This window comes from Taurulus bubalis, assembly GCF_910589615.1.
Source record: "Taurulus bubalis genome assembly, chromosome: 18".
Lineage (NCBI taxonomy): Eukaryota > Metazoa > Chordata > Actinopteri > Perciformes > Cottidae > Taurulus > Taurulus bubalis.
The window spans coordinates 9,549,228-9,572,404 of record NC_136606.1 but is presented as its reverse complement, the minus strand read 5'-3'; the positions used below and the strand labels follow the sequence as shown (position 1 = coordinate 9,572,404).

The 23,177-nt window shown below is 39.7% G+C and overlaps 2 protein-coding genes across 3 annotated transcripts; one reads left to right on the top strand and one right to left on the bottom strand.

Annotated features, from left to right (window-relative positions):
• Positions 1-2,431: 2,431 nt before the first annotated feature.
• On the bottom strand, positions 2,432-5,251 carry sec22c (SEC22 homolog C, vesicle trafficking protein; the record flags this gene model as incomplete). Its single annotated transcript, XM_079234343.1, has 7 exons — positions 5,221-5,251; positions 4,201-4,412; positions 3,819-3,982; positions 3,475-3,654; positions 3,206-3,324; positions 2,724-2,789; positions 2,432-2,632 (listed from the first exon to the last, which is right to left on the bottom strand). The coding sequence occupies exons 2-7, from the start codon at positions 4,380-4,382 to the stop codon at positions 2,432-2,434; spliced, it is 912 nt and encodes a 303-aa protein (XP_079090469.1). The 5' UTR covers positions 4,383-4,412; positions 5,221-5,251.
• A 2,080-nt stretch (positions 5,252-7,331) lies between these two features.
• On the top strand, positions 7,332-20,989 carry nktr (natural killer cell triggering receptor; the record flags this gene model as incomplete). 2 transcript variants are annotated; one of them, XM_079234200.1, is made up of 16 exons in its annotated part: positions 7,332-7,389; positions 8,256-8,330; positions 9,502-9,609; positions 9,881-9,925; positions 11,619-11,706; positions 12,521-12,550; positions 12,779-12,924; positions 14,029-14,251; positions 14,401-14,577; positions 14,671-14,758; positions 15,192-15,340; positions 15,421-18,033; positions 18,248-18,331; positions 18,787-18,846; positions 19,668-19,769; positions 19,971-20,989. In XM_079234200.1, 16 exons carry the CDS (start codon positions 7,332-7,334, stop codon positions 20,038-20,040), a joined length of 4,116 nt encoding a protein of 1,371 aa, XP_079090326.1. In that variant the 3' UTR covers positions 20,041-20,989. The 2 variants fall into 2 exon arrangements, with proteins under 2 accessions (XP_079090326.1, XP_079090327.1); XM_079234201.1 differs by lacking the exons at positions 7,332-7,389; positions 8,256-8,330; positions 9,502-9,609; positions 9,881-9,925 and adding an exon at positions 11,944-11,969 and having other exon boundaries at positions 11,093-11,706.
• Between the last annotated feature and the right edge of the window lie 2,188 nt (positions 20,990-23,177).

Genomic DNA, 23,177 nt, shown 5'->3' with positions numbered 1-23,177 from the left:
TGAACACCAGTGTATTTGGCAGTTACAATGAATGACATAGTTACATCACTACCAATTATTACAAACAGGTTGCAGCCACAAAAACCACTGAATCAACCTCATGAGACCCCGATTACAAATAACGCCATTCTGCTGACTACGTTTTGTTTTGAACAAGATCAAGAAAACGTCCAATCAAACATACTTCTGAACCTGAATGATTATTAAACCATTTCCTGTATTCAGATCAGACATAAGACTTCCGATATTGATAAAAACAAAACAAAAAAATAATAATTAGAGAAGGCTGCCACGTGTTCACTGTACAGTGTTCAATTACATGTTATAAATCACCATAATCAACAAAATTATCCTTCATTCCATTTCACGTGTTTAAATATCCCCCACAATATTTGGTTCTGCATCTTTAGAATAATATTGGCGGCAACATTATTTTACAATTCATTTGGTCAACAACTTGTAGGCTACGGTGGAAATGGTGAGTCAGTGAAACCTCCTTTGTATCAAATACATGGCAGCATCACCATCGTCCTGCTCAGAGTTTGGTTGGACACAGCATCAAAAGTCACCGAGCCAGTCCCATTCTCAGCAATTAACCAAAATACCCAGATAGCACAATCTACTTGAGAACAAATTGAAAATGTATTAATAAGAGGCCCATTGTGATATCTACAGCTACACTACATTTTATGTTTCCAGTGAAAACTTTGGAGTTTCCTCACACTTTGTTAACTACAAGTTCAAAGTGACTTTTTTTGTACATTATTGTGAGGGACGTTTGGATTGTCTGATGAGATGCAACCACTTTCCTGTAAAATTCTCTCTTCCTAAATAGTCTAATTAAAAAGGACACAATGCCACAACTATTACTTGTCTGACAAACACTATGAACAAATAATTTACTCCCTCGCTAAACAGACATTATTACAACTGTTTAGCTATTAAAAATCAATGTCTAAGAAGCTAAATCCACAAAATGCTATAAAAAAATAAACTAAAAGGAGACTTTGCCGATTTATTAGGCCGCGCTAGTGATCTATTTGCAAACATAGATTATTACCGTATGATTCCATGTTTATAACAATCTGAGAACTACAGGTAGTGAGCGGTGTATAAATCCTGAAAGAAGATTAAAAAAACTCAACCAAGTAAACATAAATCATATATAAATAGCAAAACCGATATGCAACACATTCAAAAACAATTGCCATACCCAACATAAAAATATCTAAAGCCTAATAGTGCAGTCAAACATTTTTTCCCAAAAAATTTAAATAGCATTTTACCCATCGAATCAGTGCTTTCATATTCTTACCCGCAGTTTACATTTTGACAATGCAGAGATCAATAGAAAAAAAACAGACAAACTAAAATGTTTAAATTTGTAATAAAAAAAATGGGTTTGAAATGGAGCTAATGTGTTAAATTCTCCTTTTATCACAAACTTTGTAGAATAATATCCCATAACATCATGCCTTACATGACTGTAAGACTAATATTCGCTCAGTATATATAGTTTCCACTAAGCCATTAAATAACGGAGCCCTTACATTTGAAACTTTGCAATAACTAGCTGAGCACTTGCCGGTGTGTTTGTACATAAGTCAACACAATTCAACAAACTAAAAACCATTGTCACACAGTAAGGCATGAAACAACCTACAGCTTTACATTTCCACCTTTGCATTAGGTTCTTACTGTCACCTAATGAGCAACTCATGGAAACCAAATAAAAATAGCTGCATTGTCCGCTTTACTCGGCTGTCACTGATCTTAAATCAAACCCTAAATCATATATGTAGCAAACCTTCACTAATGGAGGTTGATCTAACTGTGTGTTGTGTGCCTATTACGTGTAACCATTCAATCTAAGGTCTGTTACAATCATCAACTGTCACCTAGCATTAATAAACGGATTATGTAAAGATAATTAATGCAGCTAATCAATAGCAGAAATAATACTGAGCTGATATTGAGCATACATTGTTTAAAAAAAATTACGACTAGTTTAAGAATTAGGGCTGAGATGAAATTATTGTTTCTACATGAAAAATATCAATTCTGACTGAAGAAAATCCTTCCTTTTCTTCAAAAACTGGACAGGATGGCACAAACAATCTGTTCCTAAAACAGACATCTCCTTTCATTTTTATGTTTGTATCTGTTTCCAGAAATAACTGCGTTTTACTGTTTGCTTTTTAAAGTCTTGAAAACAAATGTACACAAAGTGCAAGTACATACTGTATTCAAGAAAATATTAATTAAATTATCCTTTTCCATGATCACACAGAAATTTGCGAATATGTTTTTTGTTAGAAAGCCAAACAACATCTTCATAACTCATGTGGATCGAGCCATTTACTTGCCCGTCTTTCTCACCTGCACTGTAAGAGCTGTGAGTGGTGCAACGCAGTAAAGTGCCCTCTGCTCCTCAGACCCCGCAGTCATTGGTTCTGTCTTGGAGTTTGCGGGTGAGGATGAGGAAGGTGGAGAGGGAGGCGACTGAAATGTGGAAGATCAGCTGCCACGGGTTCCTCAGGCCGAGCAGGTAGAGGTTGCATAGGACAATCACAATCAACAGAGTGAAGGACTTGAGCTTCTTCAGAGAAGAATGGAACAGGTAGAGGTGGCACTGTGGGCACAGAGAGGTCATTGACATGCTGTCAGAGAGAGTTAGACTTGGGTGGGTTTCAGTTTGCAATGAACATGTGAACTCCAGTTACCTGCAACACGCAGCAGACAAACGCCAGAAGAAATGCCACAACATTCCATATGCCTTCATAATCATCCTGTGTGTAGAAAAGGAAAACGTAGCGTCATTCAGGCCAAAGTCCACATCATTTAAACTGTACCACATTTATTTCAGATTATAGCTGACTCACACAAGAGTGAAAAGTTTGCAGTTTTGTGCAGACCTCATCATTATCAAACCTCTGCTTTCACAGCAAAATGCAAATGCACAGCAGCCAGCTCTGCCAGCCTAACATAGAATTAATGTTAGCTTATACATGACAATTTCAAAATGAAATCCCCAACTAAACATAACAAAGCAAAACCATAGTACCGCATTATTTCTCTAAAACACTTTATTGATATACATTATATTTGTATAAAATATATAAAACATAATCTATGACGCATCAACACTTCTACTTCTATTTTAGATGTATTTGGAGCATTAGCGATAGGATGCCACTGGCCATACCTGGAACGTGTACTCTATGAGGTGAACACCACGGATTATGTTCAAAGATGCACACGCGATGTTTAGGACCAGCGAGAGGATGCCTGCCGCTGTCACTGGTTGAAGTCTTCCATTCTGACCTGTTCAAATTAAAGAAAGTGAAATAAATAGTGCAAAATAATCAAACAGAAAGCGTTGAGAACATTTCCTCATTTATGCATTACATAAACATGAAATGATAAACCACAGTATTGTATGCTACAGTGTAAAAGTCATATGGTCAGTCTTACCAGACCCAGGACCTTGATCCATGTGCCCATTTGCAGTGCCGTTGGTGAGCTCCACTTCCTCCAAGTTAATTACTTGTGGTGGATGGACCCTCAGATCCCCCTGGACCTCTGTCAATGTCACCTCCAGGGCAGGACCACCACTCTGGTTGTAATGCTGCTTCAGCTTCTGAATGGTGCTGTCTGTCAATGTGCAGCAATGTAACATCAGGATGAATCAAAGTATCTCTAGTTTCAAGCATTACTGCACAGCAGCTTTGTTTATCATTCAACACATCCTATTTGAATTCAAAGCGAAATCCTTCACAATTCCAAATCTAGATAACAGCATTTCTCTTCCTACTCACCAAATTCCAAAAACGGATATGGCCTGGCTGCCAAGGCAACAACAGTGCTATTGAAGCATGCTGTGAACTCCCAGCGCAGATCTTCCAGGAAGCAGAAGGCCTTAGCAACAGGGAGGCTACAGTGGCACACGGTCATGTAGGATACACCCTCTGAAGAGACGAAGCTAAACAGGTGAGAGGAGAAAAGGTGTTTAGTAAACAAACAGCCTGACGCAGTGGGACATGGAAGCACCTGTTATCAAATTGACAACATTCTGTCGGTCTTCAGGATCACAAAATCCCAAATACACTGATTCTCTTTAGCCTGTGTGTTGTGTATTGCTGGCCTTAAAAAGGGCACAACTGAATGAGTCTGCTGCTGCTTTGTTTCCTGAAACCTTACTAGATGTTGAGCTCCCGACCCTCGATGGTCCCTCTGTCGGGGACACGGGCCAATGCCTTGCTGATGGTCCTGAGCTGCTGCTTTCTCTCCTGGAGCTCACGGTTGTGTTCAAAGTCTGTGGAGGCCGACAGGGGGAGTCCATCCCTCACCCGGACCACAAAGGCAAACAGGATCAGAGACATGATCCACAAGGTCCATGGATAGCACACAGCCTACATGGGGTGAAGAGAAAGATCAACAGATCATCAGTATTGCTGTTAAGGCTCAAACTACATTACTTTCATGATTTGATTTGATTCGGATTCATAACATGTCAAGAAATAGTCAAAAATGCTCATCACAAGTCCCTAAGGCCCAAACTGAGATATCTAAATGTTTGGCCATGTTTGAACAGCAGTGCATTCTACTTACTATCACACAAGAAAGAGAAGCAACACATATGTACTACTGAGGATTGAGCTTTTCTTGCTTAAAATGGCTTACATTAATTTCAAGATAGTTGCAGATCAATGTACTCCTAAGTGACTTACTGTATTAAATAATCAACAAATCATTTCAACTCAAAGTTAGGTACACTTAGCTAAAACTATTAGTTTAATAAAACAACCCTTAAATACATCCTATCTTTATGAAGGTTATCAGGCATGTGTATTGTTTAATCCTATTGAATTAATCAAGGAGGCGAAGTGAGGGAATCCTAAATATTATAAACTCGTATTGCTAGTGCAATAGAAATCAGCAGCATCACACACTTCAACCTCCAAGTGACCATAAACTTAAATTAGATACTACTATCAAACGTAGTGTTGCTATGTGCACCTTCATAAAGGAATAATGAATACAGGACTGTTGAGTTGTTTAAACCGCATCAGTTCCAGCAGGTGCACATATAGACTGAGGGTATATTATTAGTAACAGAGTAGGTTTTCAAATTGAGCAGTCTTGTTCATCTTTGCTCTGCTTGGAAAACAATGGAGATTGCAGTGTAAGTTAAATGACATCCGTGTAAGAAAACCTTACCTCATTATCACAGGTTTCATGCTGCACCTTGTTACTGAGCTACTGGAGGTTAGCTGACCGACATTACACCATCATATAAAGGAAACACCACCAGCAAGTAGCCAGCTTCAGAGACCCGTTACGAGTGCAATCGCATTATTTATATTCACTGAGATTCACATAAACAACCTGAATAAACTATTATGACACATACGTAGGAAGTTTTAATAAATATAGCCAACGAGCTAACTTGAAATCGTTTTCCGGATACAACAAAACCACAACAAATCTTCTACGGATCCTCGAAAGGGACAACAATATGTTATCCCGCAAAGCCCCAACGGCTCCACTTAAAAGTGAAGTTAGCGCAGTAATTGTCGGGTAGCTATTTTCCTGGCTAGCTACTGTACAGAGGTTAGTTATCCCATCTCATTTGAACATGTAGATGATCTGTGAGCTTACAACGGTACTTTATATGTGAACGTAATTGCGGTCGAGAAAAAAAACTGAACGTAAAATAGCGCATTTAAAATAGCGACCCTTACTAGCTGTTAGCGGTGGAAGCTAGCTCAACCATTTTGTATACGCAAATGTTTGTGTCAACATTAGCTAACCTAGCTGCTGTTGGATGTGTAGCTCGTTTTTATTTACGGTTCTGTTGTTGCACTAAATGTGGCTTGAACCTGCCGTTGTTGTGAGTAAAATGTTTGCCCTACTAGCAGCTAGCTAGCGTTGAACAAGTCGTAACTGGACATAGCGTTAGTTGATTAACTTATCGTTAGATACATGGGTTAACTGATGCTTAGCGTTAGGTTATGTTAGTGAAATGCAGAGTCTGGTGAGCAGCTGTTTCTTGTTTGCATTGACAATATGTGTGGTGCATTAACATGCATTCATACGTTATAATGCATATAACGTTACCGGTATTAGCCAATGTGGTATTTGGGATTTACATGACATGTTGCACACATTACCTCATATGCAACTAAATATTTGACAACACTCACATTGCTGCCTATATGTAGCAGGGGAGTTTTATGATCGTACAATACCATCCAGCCATGGTGTTACGGTTTAACAAGCGACCGTGTTAACTGGGGACTCTCCTGTTCTCTTTCTGTTTTCATCAACTGTCGTAACTACAACAACAGCGGCGTTCGGCTGAAAGTCGCCAGTTAACACGGTCGCTTGTTAAACCGTAACACCGGTGCATCAAACACGGTGAAGGTTTGTAACGTGGCTATTAATGTATTTCTGTCAAAATCTTCTATTGGTCTCATTTGTGAATGCTGTACACCTTGATCAACCTTAGATGTACAACATAGGTGCTTTAGGAACTGTTCATGAGTTTGCTTAAATGTAAAGTTTGTTGACAGATTTAAGTTGTAGACATGTTTTCTGTGGCCAGGGCTTTCTTAAAGAAATGTCTTAATCAAGTAAAAGCCACATCTCTTTCCTTGTGGTTTGCACCTATCAATGGTCTTAAATTAGATCCAGTAGAATAATGCATGCTCTCTGTTCCCCTTGTTAGACTATGCCAGCACACCCAAACATAGTTATGACCTCCCAATGTGAGGTCATAACTATTATAGCAGCACAGTGACTCTGCATTTTCTGAACAATATGTTGCCTGTATCATGGAAATTGTGTGTTTGCCTACATTGGTTGTAGTGGCTAATTGACAAGATTGTCAAACATGTCAAAACAAAAGGCCACTGACACACCTTGAAGATGAATTTCCATCTCACTTTGACTATGTTAATAACCAGGTTCAGTAGAAGCAGCAGGTTGTGATATTTCCCTGTCACAATGATATTGAGGTGGACAGTGGAAACATAGTTAAAAATGTACGACCAGGAAGCTGTGCTCTGATTTACACAGTACATTTCCCCATATTTCTCCCCTCCCATCCTTCTCTCTCCTCCCCTTTCTGTTCCTGTCCTCCCTCTCTGTCTTTTAGTCTCTCTACATTGTTTTCCAACACACTCTCCTAAATATGTTGTACGTTGCAAGTGTACACTCCAAGCTTGCTGCTTCTTTAAGAGAAAGGGAACACCTTATTATTTTTCCTGCTTAGTATTTTTATTTTTTTTTACCCTTTCTACATTTTAGGTCATCGGACTTTGATCAGAATGGGGGTGAAAGACCGCCCTCAGTGCTACTTTGATGTGGAGCTCAACCGGGAGCCAGGTAAGAGAATTTAAAATCACTCCACAGGTATGAGAATTAGTTTGACATGTGAACAGCCTCAGCTCTTCTTCATAGGCGATGACTTTGATCTGTTTAAACTGCATAGCACGTAGGTTGTTTTTGTAGTCTTTGAGCTTCTGATTGATAATCATTTGGTTGTACAAAAAGTGAAACACCCTGTGTGCGCTGGCTTGGTAGACTGGTTTTGTGCTTGTAACCGGATCTGTACTGAATGGTGGTATTGAAGTCTGAGCTGAGAAGCTATTAGCATCGTACTTTTCAAGCAGGGTTTATGTGGTCAGTTTAATGGCCTCAGGCTAGATAGCTGTTATTGCAGTAGGAGCTAGCTCAAATTTGGACAGGGAGGGACAAAACAAACCCCCATCGGGCTCGTAAGAATAGTTTCAGATTTGCATCTAGCTATGGAAAGAATTATATAAGGCCTAGGCTTCACCACAGGATTGTTCTAATGGTTACAAGGTAATTAAAAGTGTACAGTGTAGTAACATTTGGGCTACTTGTAACTCTTAATTGTGTCTTTGGCCTATTCATTTTCTTCCCTCATTGTTTTTTTGGAATGCCACATTTATTAATTTTAAACTGCACTGCAACTTTTATTCAACTTTTATTTTTTATTTTGCTTTTTGACTGTTTTAATGTTTTCTTAACTGTTTTTAAATCTGCACTATGTTTTGATGCTTTTAATGGTTTTATGTGAAGCACTTTGAATGGCCTTGTTGTTGAAATGTGCTATACAAATAAACTTGCGTTGCCTTATATTAACAAAGCCTCATATAATCTTTAAACGTTGTACCTACAAGGGGAAGTGAGCTAATATTTGTTCCTTTTTTGCATGTGTTTTATAGTTGGGCGCATAGTCTTCCAACTTTTTTCGGATGTTTGTCCCAAGACAAGCAAAAACTTTCTCTCTTTGTGCACAGGTGAGTACCAGTCAAGAACCGGCTTTACTCTGTAATGCTTTTGCAACATTTACTGCATTGACCAAGCTGTTAAAAAATTAGAACCCTGTTAAAGAACGTAACATAAAAGTGATCTGTTTGTATTTCTCAGGACAACTATAAATCATATAGTCCTCAATTAAATTTCCGTTGGTTTCTCCTCAACTCAACAATAATTTTCTGGTTTTAAATAATGTCTTGTCGCATTTCATATCTCTTTCTAATGTTTCCTGGCTCTGCCAGAAAAATAATCATAATAAGTAGATCAATGAATAACAATATGAGATATAAATTGAAAATAAGAACCACAGTATCACGCTACGTAACCCTCTCGTCATTTGATAGCTTGAGGAAAGGAGCTAATGGCTGAAGTGTAAATTGTCTAGTGACAGATGGAGTCACTGCACGAGTCCCACTGAGCAGAACACAGTGTACTGTAGTGGTGGCAGTCTGCCTAGAGATAGCCATGAATCTGCAAACAGACTGCAGATCGATCCTCCATCTCATTTTTCACCCCAACTGGCCAACGGGAATGTGATGCTGACAAGGGCAGACATGGAAGATGGCTGGTTAGTCTGTTCCTTTTCCTGGACACACAAACGCAACATAACACAACTCTGCTGGGCAATTTGATGTGGCTTTCGCAAAGTCTCTAATGTGTCCTTTTAGGAGGGGATCAGCTCACACTATTAGAAACTAAACCCTTGGAACAATGCTGAAACCAGTGAAGTAAAAATACTAAAAGATTAGCAACCCAAGCTGCCAATTTGAACAGCCAGCCCTCTGTCCTCTGAAAGCACCCTTGAACACATCTAATGAAATTTCTGCATTCACGTCTCCTTCCTCCTTAAGGGAAGGGAAATCCGGGAGGTCAATAGCTCCGGGGCAATATTCGGTCCCTTGTTGGTATTTTCTTAATGAATTCTGCAGCCCTGCACAAGAGGTTTAACAACAGAATGCCTGAACAAAGGTGTCCAATTTATTGAAATCCTTTCCCTTGTTTAGAATAAACCCCATGTGGTGACATTCAAGATTAACGTGTTTTAACACCTGAAGGTATCTGGTACACACAAAAGCTCTTTTTGTGGGAGCCGTTCTGTTGAATGTGTTTGGTGTTGGATGAGAGCTAATTTTCACATGCATGTAATTACAGGTGAAAAGGGAACTGGCAAAATCACAGGGAAAGAGCTTTGCTACAAAGGCTCCACCTTTCACAGAGTTGTAAAGAACTTTATGGTCCAGGGAGGCGACTTCACTGAAGGTACAGTAATAATGACATATAACCTCTTTGACTTTGTTTCACAGCTACAACTACAGTAGTTACAGCAAACACTGATATAGATAGACACTATTAGTCAGTTAGTGACAACATGTTTATGGCAGTAATCCAGGAGACCATACGTGTTTCCTGAATGTGGCAGCCACTTAAAACACGCATTAACCACTTTCTTTGTCCAAAATGCACTTTTTCTTCAAACAGCATTTTTTTCTGTAATGTCCTTAAAATTACATTATTGTGTTAATCTCTGCAGGAAATGGAAGAGGGGGAGAGTCCATATACGGTGGCTACTTTGAAGGTAATGTGAATATCTAATTACCTAAAAAAACTGTCTCGATTATTGATGTCTCTTAGCTACTTTTGCATGAGTAAAATGTTGCATGTGCCTGTTGTGGTAATAATTCATTTTTTGTGTATTTTCCTATGTATGACTCTGTTGACCTTCACTTTTCCATTGTATAGTGCTGTCTTCTATTTAGTAGTAATGGGCTTTATCAAATCCGCATGGAGAATAGGTATTACTGAAAGCTACAATCTACCTGCCTTAAACTTTCAACATATTCTTTTATTTATAGAGTGGTCTTTTGCAAAATGAGAAGGTAAGAGATGTACACAGCTCAGTAACACCATGTCAACATTGTCTCCACCACCTTCCTCTGTCAGTCAAAACGAGGCAAATGTTTGCATCGACGCAGATGCACATTTGTACTGAAGGGATGTTTCAGGATGTTCTATTCAGACAGCTACACTGGGCCTCGTGCTGCTCAAGTTACTTTTAATGTTACACATGTGATATTTATAGCTACATGACTGCTACGACGTGTTGTCACACACGTGCTGCAGACTCTCGACTAAATAGGAAGACTCATAAAATACCACCGTAGCAATAAGATGTTTATAATTAATTATGTTTAAATAAAGACTGAGGCATTTGGGAGCATTTTATCTTAAATTAGAATAACCTTCATGCAAAACGCTTGATGATATTTATGAGTAAACCTCCGTGGTTTTATTCTATATGCAGTCAATTAACTATTTATATTCACTTTAGTGTGTGTGTGTGTGTGTGTGTGTGTGTGTGTGTGTGTGTGTGTGTGTGTGTGTGTGTGTGTGTGTGTGTGTGTGTGGCCAATTATATAAAGCATTCAGTGTGTTTGGTTCACGTTATTTAGTCTGCTATGAAAATCATCTTCAGGAGCCTTGAAACCAGCTTTAAATAGGTGACTCGGCATAGTGAGCAACTTGCCTACGATACATTAGCTATTTCTAAAATGTGCTCAATCCTTTTTAAATCCACTCATTGAGGATTTTTTGATGATCCTGGGGATAACGTAATCTTGATGAGAAAAAAAAAAGCAATGGATAGATAATCCATCTCAAGCAAGTTTAAAGTCGAAGTAGTTTGCGTCCCATATTAAAATTAATGGAAACTAATAGAATATTTTTTGGAACAAGGTCAGAATGATGTAAAATACTTCTGATTTGTAGTTAATAGTTTAAATCATACAAAGCCAGTTTACTACTTAAAAGGCATTAAGTAACAAAGAAAACCCTTTTGTATAACTGCCTATATGGAAGTAAGTCAAGTGTATTTATATTGCACGTATCACCGACAAAGGTCACAAAGTGCTGTACAGGAGTCGAGAAAAACATAAATTAAACCAAATTGACCATAACAGGGGCCAAAACAACAGTTAAGAAAGCATAATAAATTAACATTAAAAGATGGTGCAATAAAAAACACAGTAAAACAAATAAATAAATAAAAACAGATCAAGAGCAGGCCATAGAGCATGTATTTAACCAAACGCAAGTGTAAACGGGTCTGTCTTTAGTTGGTTTCTAAGGAGGACAGGTTGGTGAGGCAATGAATAGATTGTTGGTTAAAAAATGGTTATTCCTTTTGTCTTGTTCTTCCCTGAATATTTCCGTTTTTATGTATCAGAGGACGCACTCTGAGACTTCGCTCCCTCTTTCTCTGCTGCCAACAGATGAGAACTTCATTCTCAAACATGACAGAGCTTTCCTGCTGTCGATGGCCAATCGCGGGAAGGACACTAACGGTTCCCAGTTTTTCATGTGAGTAACACTCTGCAACTTTGAATAACTTTACTATTTAACTGGTCCTTTACATTATGTATTTGCTTTCTGTTCCCTTTGAAACTGTCGAGTAGAACTTGTCATTGAGTGTGAACGTCATTCACCCGCTCTCTGTGTGTAGTTGATGTTCAAAGTGCAGGGAAACATGGATTCATTATTTTTTTACCTACAAATGTGTTACTTTTTTCTCTTGCCATTTTTGTGTAAAATTTACAGAAACTCTAGCATCCTGCTCTTCCAAGGTAATGTGTCTCCAAGGCTGTGTTTCTCTCTCTCTCTCTCTCTCCTGACTGTATTTATCATTCGGTAGTTTGTATTCCCAACTATTCTTCAGTAAAGTGGTCATTTTAGATATGTTTTGAACAATATTCACAAATGGATTGAGATTATTTCACTTTCTTTAACAATAAAATAGGTTGTCACCATAAATTAGAAATTCATAAAAACTCTTGAAGCATAAAGGAGAAAAAGTAGACTGACTGCCTACCATCGTATGATCTAAATACGATTATATAATTGCCAACACTCTATTGTTGAGGGTTTCTTTTGCCTGTAAATGGCAGTTTTTTCCAACTTAATTTGCGGTCAAATATCATTAAACAAATGGCATTCTCACAAACTCTTCACTTTTTTTTTTCTTTTTTTTTAGAGATTTTCCTGTGGCACAGTAGCACCCATGCTTTGTTAAAGTTGCTTGTTTATTCTCATTCTTTTCCTCCTTTTCTCCCTTTCTCATTACCATTGCCTTTGGTTGACCTTCCCTGGCTTCTTTATTGGATTTTCCACAAAACAGCACAACCAAGACGGCACCTCACCTCGATGGGTAAAAATCCAATGTCACTTTGTCACTTACAGAGGGAATTGCAATGGTCTTTTGTTAATAGTGAACTTATATATATGGATTTTCCGGCATGTGACTCAATTATTTTCTATCATGTATACATGTATATGTTTGTGTAGTATACCTTCAGAAAGACAAAAAAAAACACTGAAATCATGGAATAGTCAAGCTGTTCTAACGGGCATCAATTTATTTCTCTCTTTTGTGCAGAGTCCACGTCGTCTTTGGTCTCATCATCTCAGGCTTTGAAGTGATAAAGAAGGTTGAAGGGCTGAAGACTGATTCAGCCAGCAGACCCTACGCTGATGTCCGAGTGATGGACTGTGGACAACTTTTCACTAAGTCTGCTAATGATGGTAAGTTTATTGACTGATCTGTGTTTTCTTGGAAGTTTAGGGTTAGCTTCATTCTACTATTTTATTGTTGTTCCAATGGAAAGGCCATAATCAGACTTCCCTTTTTGTGGCACTTAGCCCCACACTCATTTTCCTACTGAAGATATACAACATAATAAATGGGTCACATATACAGTGTTTCATTTTTACAAAATGCTTAGTAATTTCTATTTAATTTTTTTAAACAGTAGTTCTTAGCAACACTACCTACTTAAATATGAGTACATGGAGAGTATTTTCAGTCATTAATTAAAACAGTTTTTTATCATTTATGTGTCCATAATAATTTTGGACAACAATGGAGCTCAGAGGAATTAGCTATATCAGACTTTAGTACATGCAATATACTCTTTAATATGATCAATGCATTGGTTTTGTTCTTTTGATGGTATTTCATAACAAAGAAAATATCAGCAGACTTGTCCTTTTTAACTTTGACCTACTGATGCATTTTAAGTATATGGAGGTTTGATATGTTGCCACCCAGCAAGAGCAGTAAAAGTACTACGTCTGGTGTCTTCACATTACCAGACCTATATAAATAATAAACGATACTCGCATTCAGATGATTATACACTAATGAATACTAAATCCTATAACTGCTGATGGTTCCCTCAACATCCTACACAATGGACCTTTACTACAAAAGCTTAAATGGATGTAATCCAGTATTTCCAATTTATTTTTACTACTTTTCTCTTTTGGTTTTATCTCCTGTCGGGAATAACGTTTTGCATATGCTTGTAACTGGGTCATATTTTGTGCTCATTCTGGAAGAGGTTGGCATTTTAATGCCAGCATTCCCCCACTGGCATTAGTTACAGGGCGTGTAACCTGATCTTCTGTTTAATGAGGATCAGCGAGGTGATCTCTGTGAAGTTCAGTTGGCATCTGCCCACCTGACTCTGCCAGGCCGGCTTTCATTGCCCCCAACATACCGAGTAGAATCGAACAAAGCTTTAGTTGTTGTAGTCCTACACCACCCTGAACCCTTTCCTGCTTACTGTTACTAAGAAGCATATTGTTTATGAAATAACACACACAACATTATGTTTCTTTCTTCAGTACTTGAAGGCAAAAGGAAAAGGACCTCCCATTCTGCTGACTCGTCCCTCAATTCCCATGACTCGTCCTCTGCATTTTCCTCTTCAGTGGGATCTGAAAGCGAATCAGCGGAAAAGTTCAAACATCGCGAACACAAGAGACACGCGAAGAGTAAACGGCCTAAAAAGAAAAGGAGGGAATCAAAGACGGAGAAGAACATTGACGTTCGGCCCATCAAGCAAAAGTAGTTTTTTATTCATGATCACAACTTGACCTGCTTATACAGTCTGATCAGTTTATTTAAGTATAAATAGACGTGATGACATGATTAACTGAGATATGGGTTTGTTTTTTAAGTAACAAAATATTGTTTTGGACATTGTGTTGTTGAAGCTCTCGCAGTCTTGTGGAAAGAGAGATGCTGGAGGGAGACAATGAAGTGGAGGGAGAGAAGGAGCCGAGTGGGAGGAGGGAGAAGCCTGTAGTCCGACCGGAGGAAATCCCACCGGTGCCAGAGAACCGCTTCCTGCTGCGTCGGGACGTGCCATCTCAGGAAGATAAAACAGAGATGTCAGTTAAAAAAAAAAATTCAGTTTCTTCATTGATAAGTATACACTTAAGTAATTAACCATAGATGTTCACTTTGAAATCTGATCTTTTCAGAGTTGAGAAAGAAGAAACATCTGTTTCAATTGACCAGAAACCAGCAGTGTCCAAGTCTGGACGGAAGATCAAAGGCAGAGGAACAATGGTATGATTTTTCTGTTTAGATGATCAGATCTAGTGCTCATTAACTGACTAATTCCAAGAGCCAATATTTCCGCAAAACTGGTGTCAATGGGTTGTTAGATATTACTTATTTTAAGGAGTCACAATCCAAGAAGAGAAGGATTGATTGACATCTACTTATTGATATAAAAACAATATCTCTGCATGCATAACTTTTCTGCTACTAATATGTATAATATGCAGATGAAACGCTCCGTTTTAGCACCTGTCTTTTTCAGCCCCATTCCTGGAAAAAAAACCCTGTCTGCTCTGATTGGTTTGCAAGGAAAATATGGTGCAACGGTAGTGGGTGGAGAATGTCACATGGCGGGCGGCATCTAATGAGCCTGCAAAGAATTTTGATGTATTCGTTTTAATGCACTTTGAAGTAGCAATATATATGTTCTTTGTTGCAGAGATATCACACCCCCACAAGGTCTAAATCACGCTCTGCATCTGTGGAAGAACGTGGTAGCAGTGAAACTCCACCACATTGGAAAGAAGAGATGAAGAGAACCAAAGTTTATCATCCGCCGAGCATTGAGAAATGGAGCAAAGGAGACAAGTAGGACTTCATATTTTACGATGTAACTTCGAACATCAGTTATTTCTTTATTCTTCTTCATGCATCTTTTTACTTAACAGACTGAATGACCAATCCTCAAGCAGATGGGAGGACAGAAGTGACTCTGCATGGTCCCGGTCTGCAGAGCACTCCTCAGACCGCAGCTCTGAGAGGTCCAGCTTGCACCGCCAACAAAAAAAAGAGAAGAAGAAAGCCAAACACAAGAAGAAGGCTAAAAAACGGAAGCGTAGCAAGAAGAAGAGCTCTGAGAGCAAACCTCAAGAGCCTTTCCTGCCAGTGGGGGAAAGGTCTGTATCATCAGAGAGGAAGTCCAGAAGATCCCGCTCTCCAACCCGCTCCTCTTCAAATCAACAAAATTCATCAACTCGGAGGAGACGACGGTCCTCGCTGTCTGTCAGAGAATCCCGGTCCTACTCTAGATCCTACTCATCAAGTCAGTCCAGATCTCGAGGGAGGTCCAGGTCATATTCAAGATCCAGAAGCCTTTCGAGGTCTAGAAGTCAGTCTTTGTCTAGATCCAGATCTCAGTCCTCTTCTCGATCCCGATCAAGATCCAAGTACAGATCTAGATCTTTGTCTCCTCCCAGAAAGAAGAATGTATCCAAATCCCCAAGAAAGAGGAAAGCCAGCAAGCACAAAGTGGACTCAGTGATGTCCGAGAAGCTTCCAGAGAGCAAAGTCACACCTGTCCCCAGACTCCCGAGTATCCCGGCTCCTGAAAGTGCTCCAGTGATCCCAATGAGCGACAGTCCCCCGCCCTCACGCTGGAAACCTGATCAAAAGCCATGGAAGCCTTCTTACATCCACATTCAGGAGATTAAAGCGAAAGTAGCTCACAGCTCCTCCACTGGACAAACAGTAGCTAGTGTTACAGAAAAAGCTCAAACTCCCATTACACCAACGTGTCTGCCAGGTGACTCTGATAGCCACATACCGGCAGGGCGCTCGCACAGCAGGTCCTCCAGAAGCAAGTCCTACAGCCGCTCATACAGCCGCTCAAGGAGCAGAAGTTATAGTAGGTCCAGGTCTACATCCCCTCATAAGTATAAAAGCAGATCATCCTCCTACAGCAGACCAGACTCTGAAAACTCCCAGAAAACATGCAGCAACAAGAAGAGTTCACTAGACAAGGAATGGAAAGAGTATTACAGCTCTCTGAGGAGGATCAAAAATGTAGATAAGTACATTTCACACACGGGTAGTCAAGATGCTCAGCCAGGATCAGAGAAGAGGGCGAGCTGTGAGCGTGGTCCTGATATCAGTGACTCGAGGAGAAGTGTCTCTTTGGAGAAAATAAAAGAGAGCGGCATCGCACAGGATCAGGAAACAAAGCATTGCAGCGCCATGCTGGCAGAGCGCTTAAATAGCAGGTCTGAATGGGATAGTGACAGTGATAAAGTCAGCCAAAGCAACAGTGCTACCCTGTCGAAAAAGCAGAAAGAAGCAGTTGAGTCCAATAAACCTCTTGACAATAAGTTGTCTGCTCTTACTGGATGGAATTCAGAAAGTGATTGTGAAAATATAACCTCCAGGACATTGGCCATATCTGAAAAAGAGGAAGGGGAGGCTAGTACAGAATCGGATTGTGAGACTTCCGGAAAAATGTCGGAGGCAGTGGTTGCACTGGCACACAGGATTGATGCAGCTTGTGGTCAACCAGAGGAAAGTCCTGAGAAGGCCTCGGCGCCGGAGAAGCACAGGAGCAAAAAGAAGGCCAAACGTAAGCATAAACACAAGAAAAGAAGTGAGAACAAAGGCAGCTCTCATCATAGTAAGGACAAAGGAAAGAGATCCAAGAGGAAACATCAGAGGCTCAAAGAGACTTTTCACTGGCAGCCGCCATTGGAGTTTGGAGAGGAGGAAGAAGAGGATGAATCAAAACGAGAGAAACAGAGTCCTGGTAGAGTTGTCAAAGGAAGGGCTGGTGTGGGCAGCATGAAGGCAAAATTGACCTCTTTAAACAAGAACCCTAATACAGAAAAAGAGGGGGTGCAACAAAAAGCAAAAGAATTTATCAACAAAAACCCCAAACACCCTGAACTTCATCTTCACTCATCCAAGAGGAACGGGGCTAATTTACCCGGTGTCAAGGAGCAAGAGGCATTAGATGATATGGACATTTGTACACCAGAGCATGATGCTGAAATTGTAGAACATCCAGCCACACAGGATTTAAATAGTAATGAGTTAACCCTCAAATCTACCTCAAGGTCTTCGGATGTGGCAAGTAAAGATGGTGCTTTACTCCACCGCAAAGAGCAGCCTTCGGTTGCCTCCACGACAGCTGGTGGCCTGCAAGACGAAGCCACCACTGTGAGTAATTTCAAATGGAGGCCTTTGAAAGGAACGTCCGCTCTCCAGAACATGAATGTGCCGTCCGTTACCGCAAAATACGTCCAAATTCAAGAGCCTCCCAACACGCAGGGAGTGAGAATGGAGATAAAGAGCCAAAGCCGGGTCCGACCCGGCTCTCTGTTCGATGAGGTCCGTAAGACGGCGCGGCTCAACCAGAGGCCGAGGAACGAGGAGAGCTCCAGCGAGGAGAGATCTCCCTCTGTGGGAAATACGCGGGGAACGCGGTCGGCTTCCAGTCACCGGTCCCGCTCCAGAGGCTGGTCCCACTCCTCCAGCAGGTCCAGGAGTCGATCCCGCAGCTCCAGCTACTTTTCCAGGTGAGGCAAACAGCACTTTTGTTTAAACGAGGAGCATGAGGGCAGCAGCAGTAAATCTTTCTAAATACTGGAGAGGCTTCTTGGACAATAATGTTGTGAGGCGATTAACTTGATGGATGTGAAGCATTCAGTATCGAACAGTCTGTGTTGTCTGTAGCACCGACTTTTTTTGTTCTATCTTAATGTGATTTATAAGACAATTTTATTATTTTAGGAGCCGCAGTAGGAGTCGGAGGAGACGTGGAAGAGGACGGTCGCGCTCTCGTAGCAGCACATATCGAAGTTACGGGAGTCACAGGTACGCCCTGAAACACACATTAAATAATCTGTTGTGGCGCCGCAATGGGTCCCAATGGGGAAGTGTTTTCAGCTGAAAGCAGTGGAGACCACAGAGAGAAGAAACCTTGGAGCGTGGGCGGTTTCAGTGCCGTGCTCTTTATTTCACATTTCAGCCTTGTAAAGGAATTCTTCACCCACAAGAAAACGGAGAAAAGTCTTCATGAATTGAAGTCAATGGGTTCCAGGTTTAACAACAGCAAAACTGTATCAAAACATTAGTTTACAAACTCGTGCACAACTCGTGCAGCAAATGGTCATTTTGTAAAAAAAAAAAACTGTCATGTTAAAATAATTGTACACTGTACACACAACCCTCCCAGCACTTTCCATTATATTTTTCCATTGGGTATTTTATGTATGATTTGGTCTTTTTAAATCTGTGCATCTCAATTTGTTTTTGTTTTCTTCTATCAGTCGGACGTCGAGTAGAAGTCATTCCAGAAGTCGCTCACATAAACGCCGTCGGAGATCCAGGTCTGTGAGCTATTTAATGGTCTAACGGAAAGAAATATAAATGTTGAATTGTTTATGAGTTCTCATAATCACAAATATAAACACGATCATGTAAACACCATTTTCAAGATAAAATACAGATACTTTTTTATCTTAATCACAATTAAATTCAGTGTTGAAAGTTTGGAAGTCAGTTTTCATTAAACTGGAACAAGTTTTTAGTAACAGAGTTTATATGATCGCATGGAAAAAGTGATACTTAGTAATACACATCAAGCACCAAAAGGCTTTTGTGTGACGACATTAGAGATAAAACAAGTAGGTGAATATTAATTGATTCTATTGGCTATTTTGATTCATGTTTTCAAAGAAAGTGAAGATTTTCTGCTTTTTTCTTTGTGTGATAGTTTTTCCTCAGGCTTGTAGAACAAAATCAGATAATAAAAGATGTCACCTTGGGCTTTAGAAATTGTGTTGGCCATTATTCGCCTTTTTATTTCATTTTATAGAACAAAAGAGGAATCTTTGTATCAAGAAAATAATTAGCAGATAATTAAAATAAGGGTTAGTTGCTGCAGCCCTAGAAGAGATCAGTCATATCTTTAGTCATTAATTAAAGTATCTAGCGTGAAGCGGGAATAACCAATCAATCTTTCTTCTCTAAGCACGCAGACCACATCTAAATAGCTGTGCCGTGTCTTCGTAATATAATCAGTGGTGGTTCTTTATCTTCATGCCAGGACTTTGTGTTTTTTTTTTTTCTTGTAAAGCCAAGTAGATCTGTGTGAATGAACACTCTTCTGGAGATGCCCCTAAAATAATCTATCTGTACGTCAATGCAGGTCAGACTCCTCCGACAGCTATTCCAGTCGGAGTCGGAGTGCGAGCAGGAGGCGCGGGCGCAGGCGAAGTGACAGCTACAGGAGCTCAGACCGCCGATCCCGGTAAGACGCTCTGCCCCCTGGTGAACCCAGCAAGCTGCCTGGGCTTCCTTCAGCCTTTTAACCTTTTCTCTTTTCCTCCTTGTGGCTGAATGTTACATTGCAATGTCAACACAAAGACGTCCACAGCATACAGTAGAGTGTATGCATTTATTAATGCATGCATGAAGGGTCATATTTTTCATCGGCATCTCTTGCTCGCAGGTCGTACCGCTCTTCCAGCCGCAGTTCTTCCAGGCGCAGAAGTCACAGTGGCAGCAGTCGGTACAGCTGAGCCTCCGGCAGGTTGTTGGTTTGAAGTCTGCCAAAAGAGATCAACGCAACAAAGTCTGGACACTCTGCACGCACGCTGTCACTGTTAGCATGAGGAAAAGTCATCGTCCATCCGGTTGTACTGTATGACAGCCTGAGGGATTGAATGTTATAGAATGTAAATACATCGATCACTTTACACGCAGATCTTCTTCTTTTAGGGTCTTTCACAGCTGAGAACGAGAGCCTAGAAGTAGAAGAGAAAAAAAAATAAGAAATAAGCTATATGTATTTTATATTGCATAATTATATATTCATTTTCTACTTTAGTTTTTTCTACTCTGAAATGTACAAGAGTTATCCTGCGAGTGTCTAATCCTCTCAGTTCTGACATCTGAGGAGTTAGTGGGTATAGGTTGAGGTTATGCCTTAAATTCTGTCTTTTATTTCTAGAAGAAGCCCTTGTTCAATGGAAGAAATCACTTTTTGTAGCAGTGTCAAGCTGTAATTTGTCTTTGTTCCATATGTTTATTACTGGATCATGAATGTATGTTAAAAGCTGTAATCAAAGTATAATATGTCTGAACAGTTATGAATGTTTACACATAATAAATACCACAGCATCTTATGCCTACAGTTCTTTTTTATAATCTCACTATGTCCAGTAGGTAACCGTGAAGAGATGTCATTTTCTGGAGAATTTGTACCTCCATAATGGCGCCATCTAGCTTTCACTTCAGAACTGCAGCTTGTCTGTAACAGATAAATCCAGTGAGCTGCACTTTATTGTCTTCATCCATGCAAATTTAAGTGTGTGCATTGTATTATGTAAAACACTACAAATTAACATACCAAATACTCATTGTAGTTTTCTTATTATACAGTCCACTTGTCATTTTTCTCTCATGCAATTGGAAGAATCTGATAATGCAACTATAATTTTACTCCATTGGAATAAGAAAAAAAGTGTGAAACGGCTCCATTAAATTATTGTTCACTCGGAACTAATTGAAAATGTGTTCCCTTTTTGCTAATTGTTTACATACAGTTAGAACTGCAAGTGTGTGAGCTCCTCTCTTACTCTGCATGATAGAACCCAAGCACCGTCCATCAGATACAGATCCTATTGAATGCAACAGTGACTGTCTTGTTTACCTGCAAGTGCAGAAGTGCAGGCAGTGAATACATCTGCATTTCAGGCCTGTTTTGTATGGACGGCCCTCGTACTAATTAGTTTTGTAGCAGAATACATCGTGTGACGCACAGGTGGATAAATGCAATTGATTTGAGGCTGACAGAGAGGTAATCTAAAGTACGTGTTTATACTTTTTACACATTGTGTTAGAAATTATGTTATTGGGTGATTTTGCAAGACAGTAAAGTATGTTTTTCACAAGTAAAATACAGAGCCCAAATAAAGCTAAAGCCATTTCTAACCTTTGAAAGGCAATTGGTTCAAAAGATAAGTTTCTTGATATATGTATATTTTCTCTTTATTCTGTCAATTTTCTCTGGAACAAAAACAAAACGTTCACATATTTGGGCTTTACAAATCACTCAAATGAAACCAAAAAAGGTGACTTTCTCGTTTTATTAAAGGAAATCCTGTTCATCTTGTGTTGAAGGCTTTGAGCCTCCGTTCCTGCATTGGCATCTGTTTATTTTTTAAGAGTAAATGTCTGAATAGATATATGTGAATCTTAGTGTGCATATAACATTTAGAATATTTAGTAAAAGTGCAAACAAACTAAACTAATTACAATTGATGTCCACACTGAGGTCATAAACTAGCAAAAAAGGCTTTTACTTGTGCCTAACCTTTAAATCACTGAATGTTTCCTTCACAAAATATATCCTATGGTTCCCTTTTTAATAACAAGTATTTTATATATATATTTATATATATAACTCAAAATGTTAAAGCTTCATTTGAGTTCAAGGCCTCAGGTTTCATGAAGAATAAATCTTTACCCTGCTGTCACTTTCCACAGAATATCTCCTCGTCAATTTTTTCGGGTCTGAAATGTTTCACAGTACATTATATGAAATATTGAACACCTTTTTTTGCTGGTGAGGCAAACCAAACTACATGATTTCTTCATACTTTTTTTTTAATGAACACACTCTAGATTAAAAACCTTTTCATGCCAAATTAGTTTTAAGACGTTTGTCATCTTTGGTTGAGTGGACAGCTTCACTGTATCCACACTGGTGTTGTGGGCTCCACTGAGTCCGAGACATAAAGTGATGAATGGGACTTGCTCTAGGTTACAATCAATTTTTTTCCCACCTTGTTATGTGCGTATTGACTTCTACTCCATGCAGTCTACTCAGGAATGAGCGATAGCAATGGGGTTCAGGGATCCATCATGGGGGTTAAAGACAAGGCTGAATTATTAACTGGGCAACTGGTCCGGGGCTCCAGACCCTCACATGCATGGAGGCTCCAATGTTGTGTCAGAAAATGAATAGCCAACTATCGGATAATTGATTGTTCTTGGCACATTTGCACATATCATGGTAAACAGAATATCTGTTGTGTTTTTGAAGAGAACAAGATATTGTTTTGATTGTCGTCTCTGGAGTATTTTCCCCCATTTTCTGATGTCAGGTCAATTGATGTCAGGTTAATTGATTAATTGAGAAAACTATTTGCAATAGTTTAAAGTATTGTTAATTGCAACCCTAGTGGCATTTGGCATTTGTATGTATGCACCACATAAACACAACATGAACAGAAATGATAGGGGCCCTACTTATTTTATTATTACTTAATGTAGAGGCCCTGTCATGCAGAGGGGGCCCCAGGTCTAGCTTTAACACCTTTATTATGACCGTTTATAATATGGTTATGTGATGCAAAAATCCTGACAAATTGTAGGCCCAGGGCACCATAGGAGGTTAGTGTGACCCTGATATGTTTCATGCGTGCAGCTATAGCGACATGGTCATGCATAAGTCATGACGGGCCGACATATGGCGCAACACAACATTAACATGTGGTCTAAATGAAGTTACAATGACTTCTGCAACATAGGAAATGAATGAACGTCCTGAACCTCCGCAGCTCTTTGCCCACGTGACGTCACAGCGTTGCACGAGCGCACAGCGAGAGTGGGAAGCGCACCCGGGTTTTGCGCCATATGGCTGCGTGTCCTT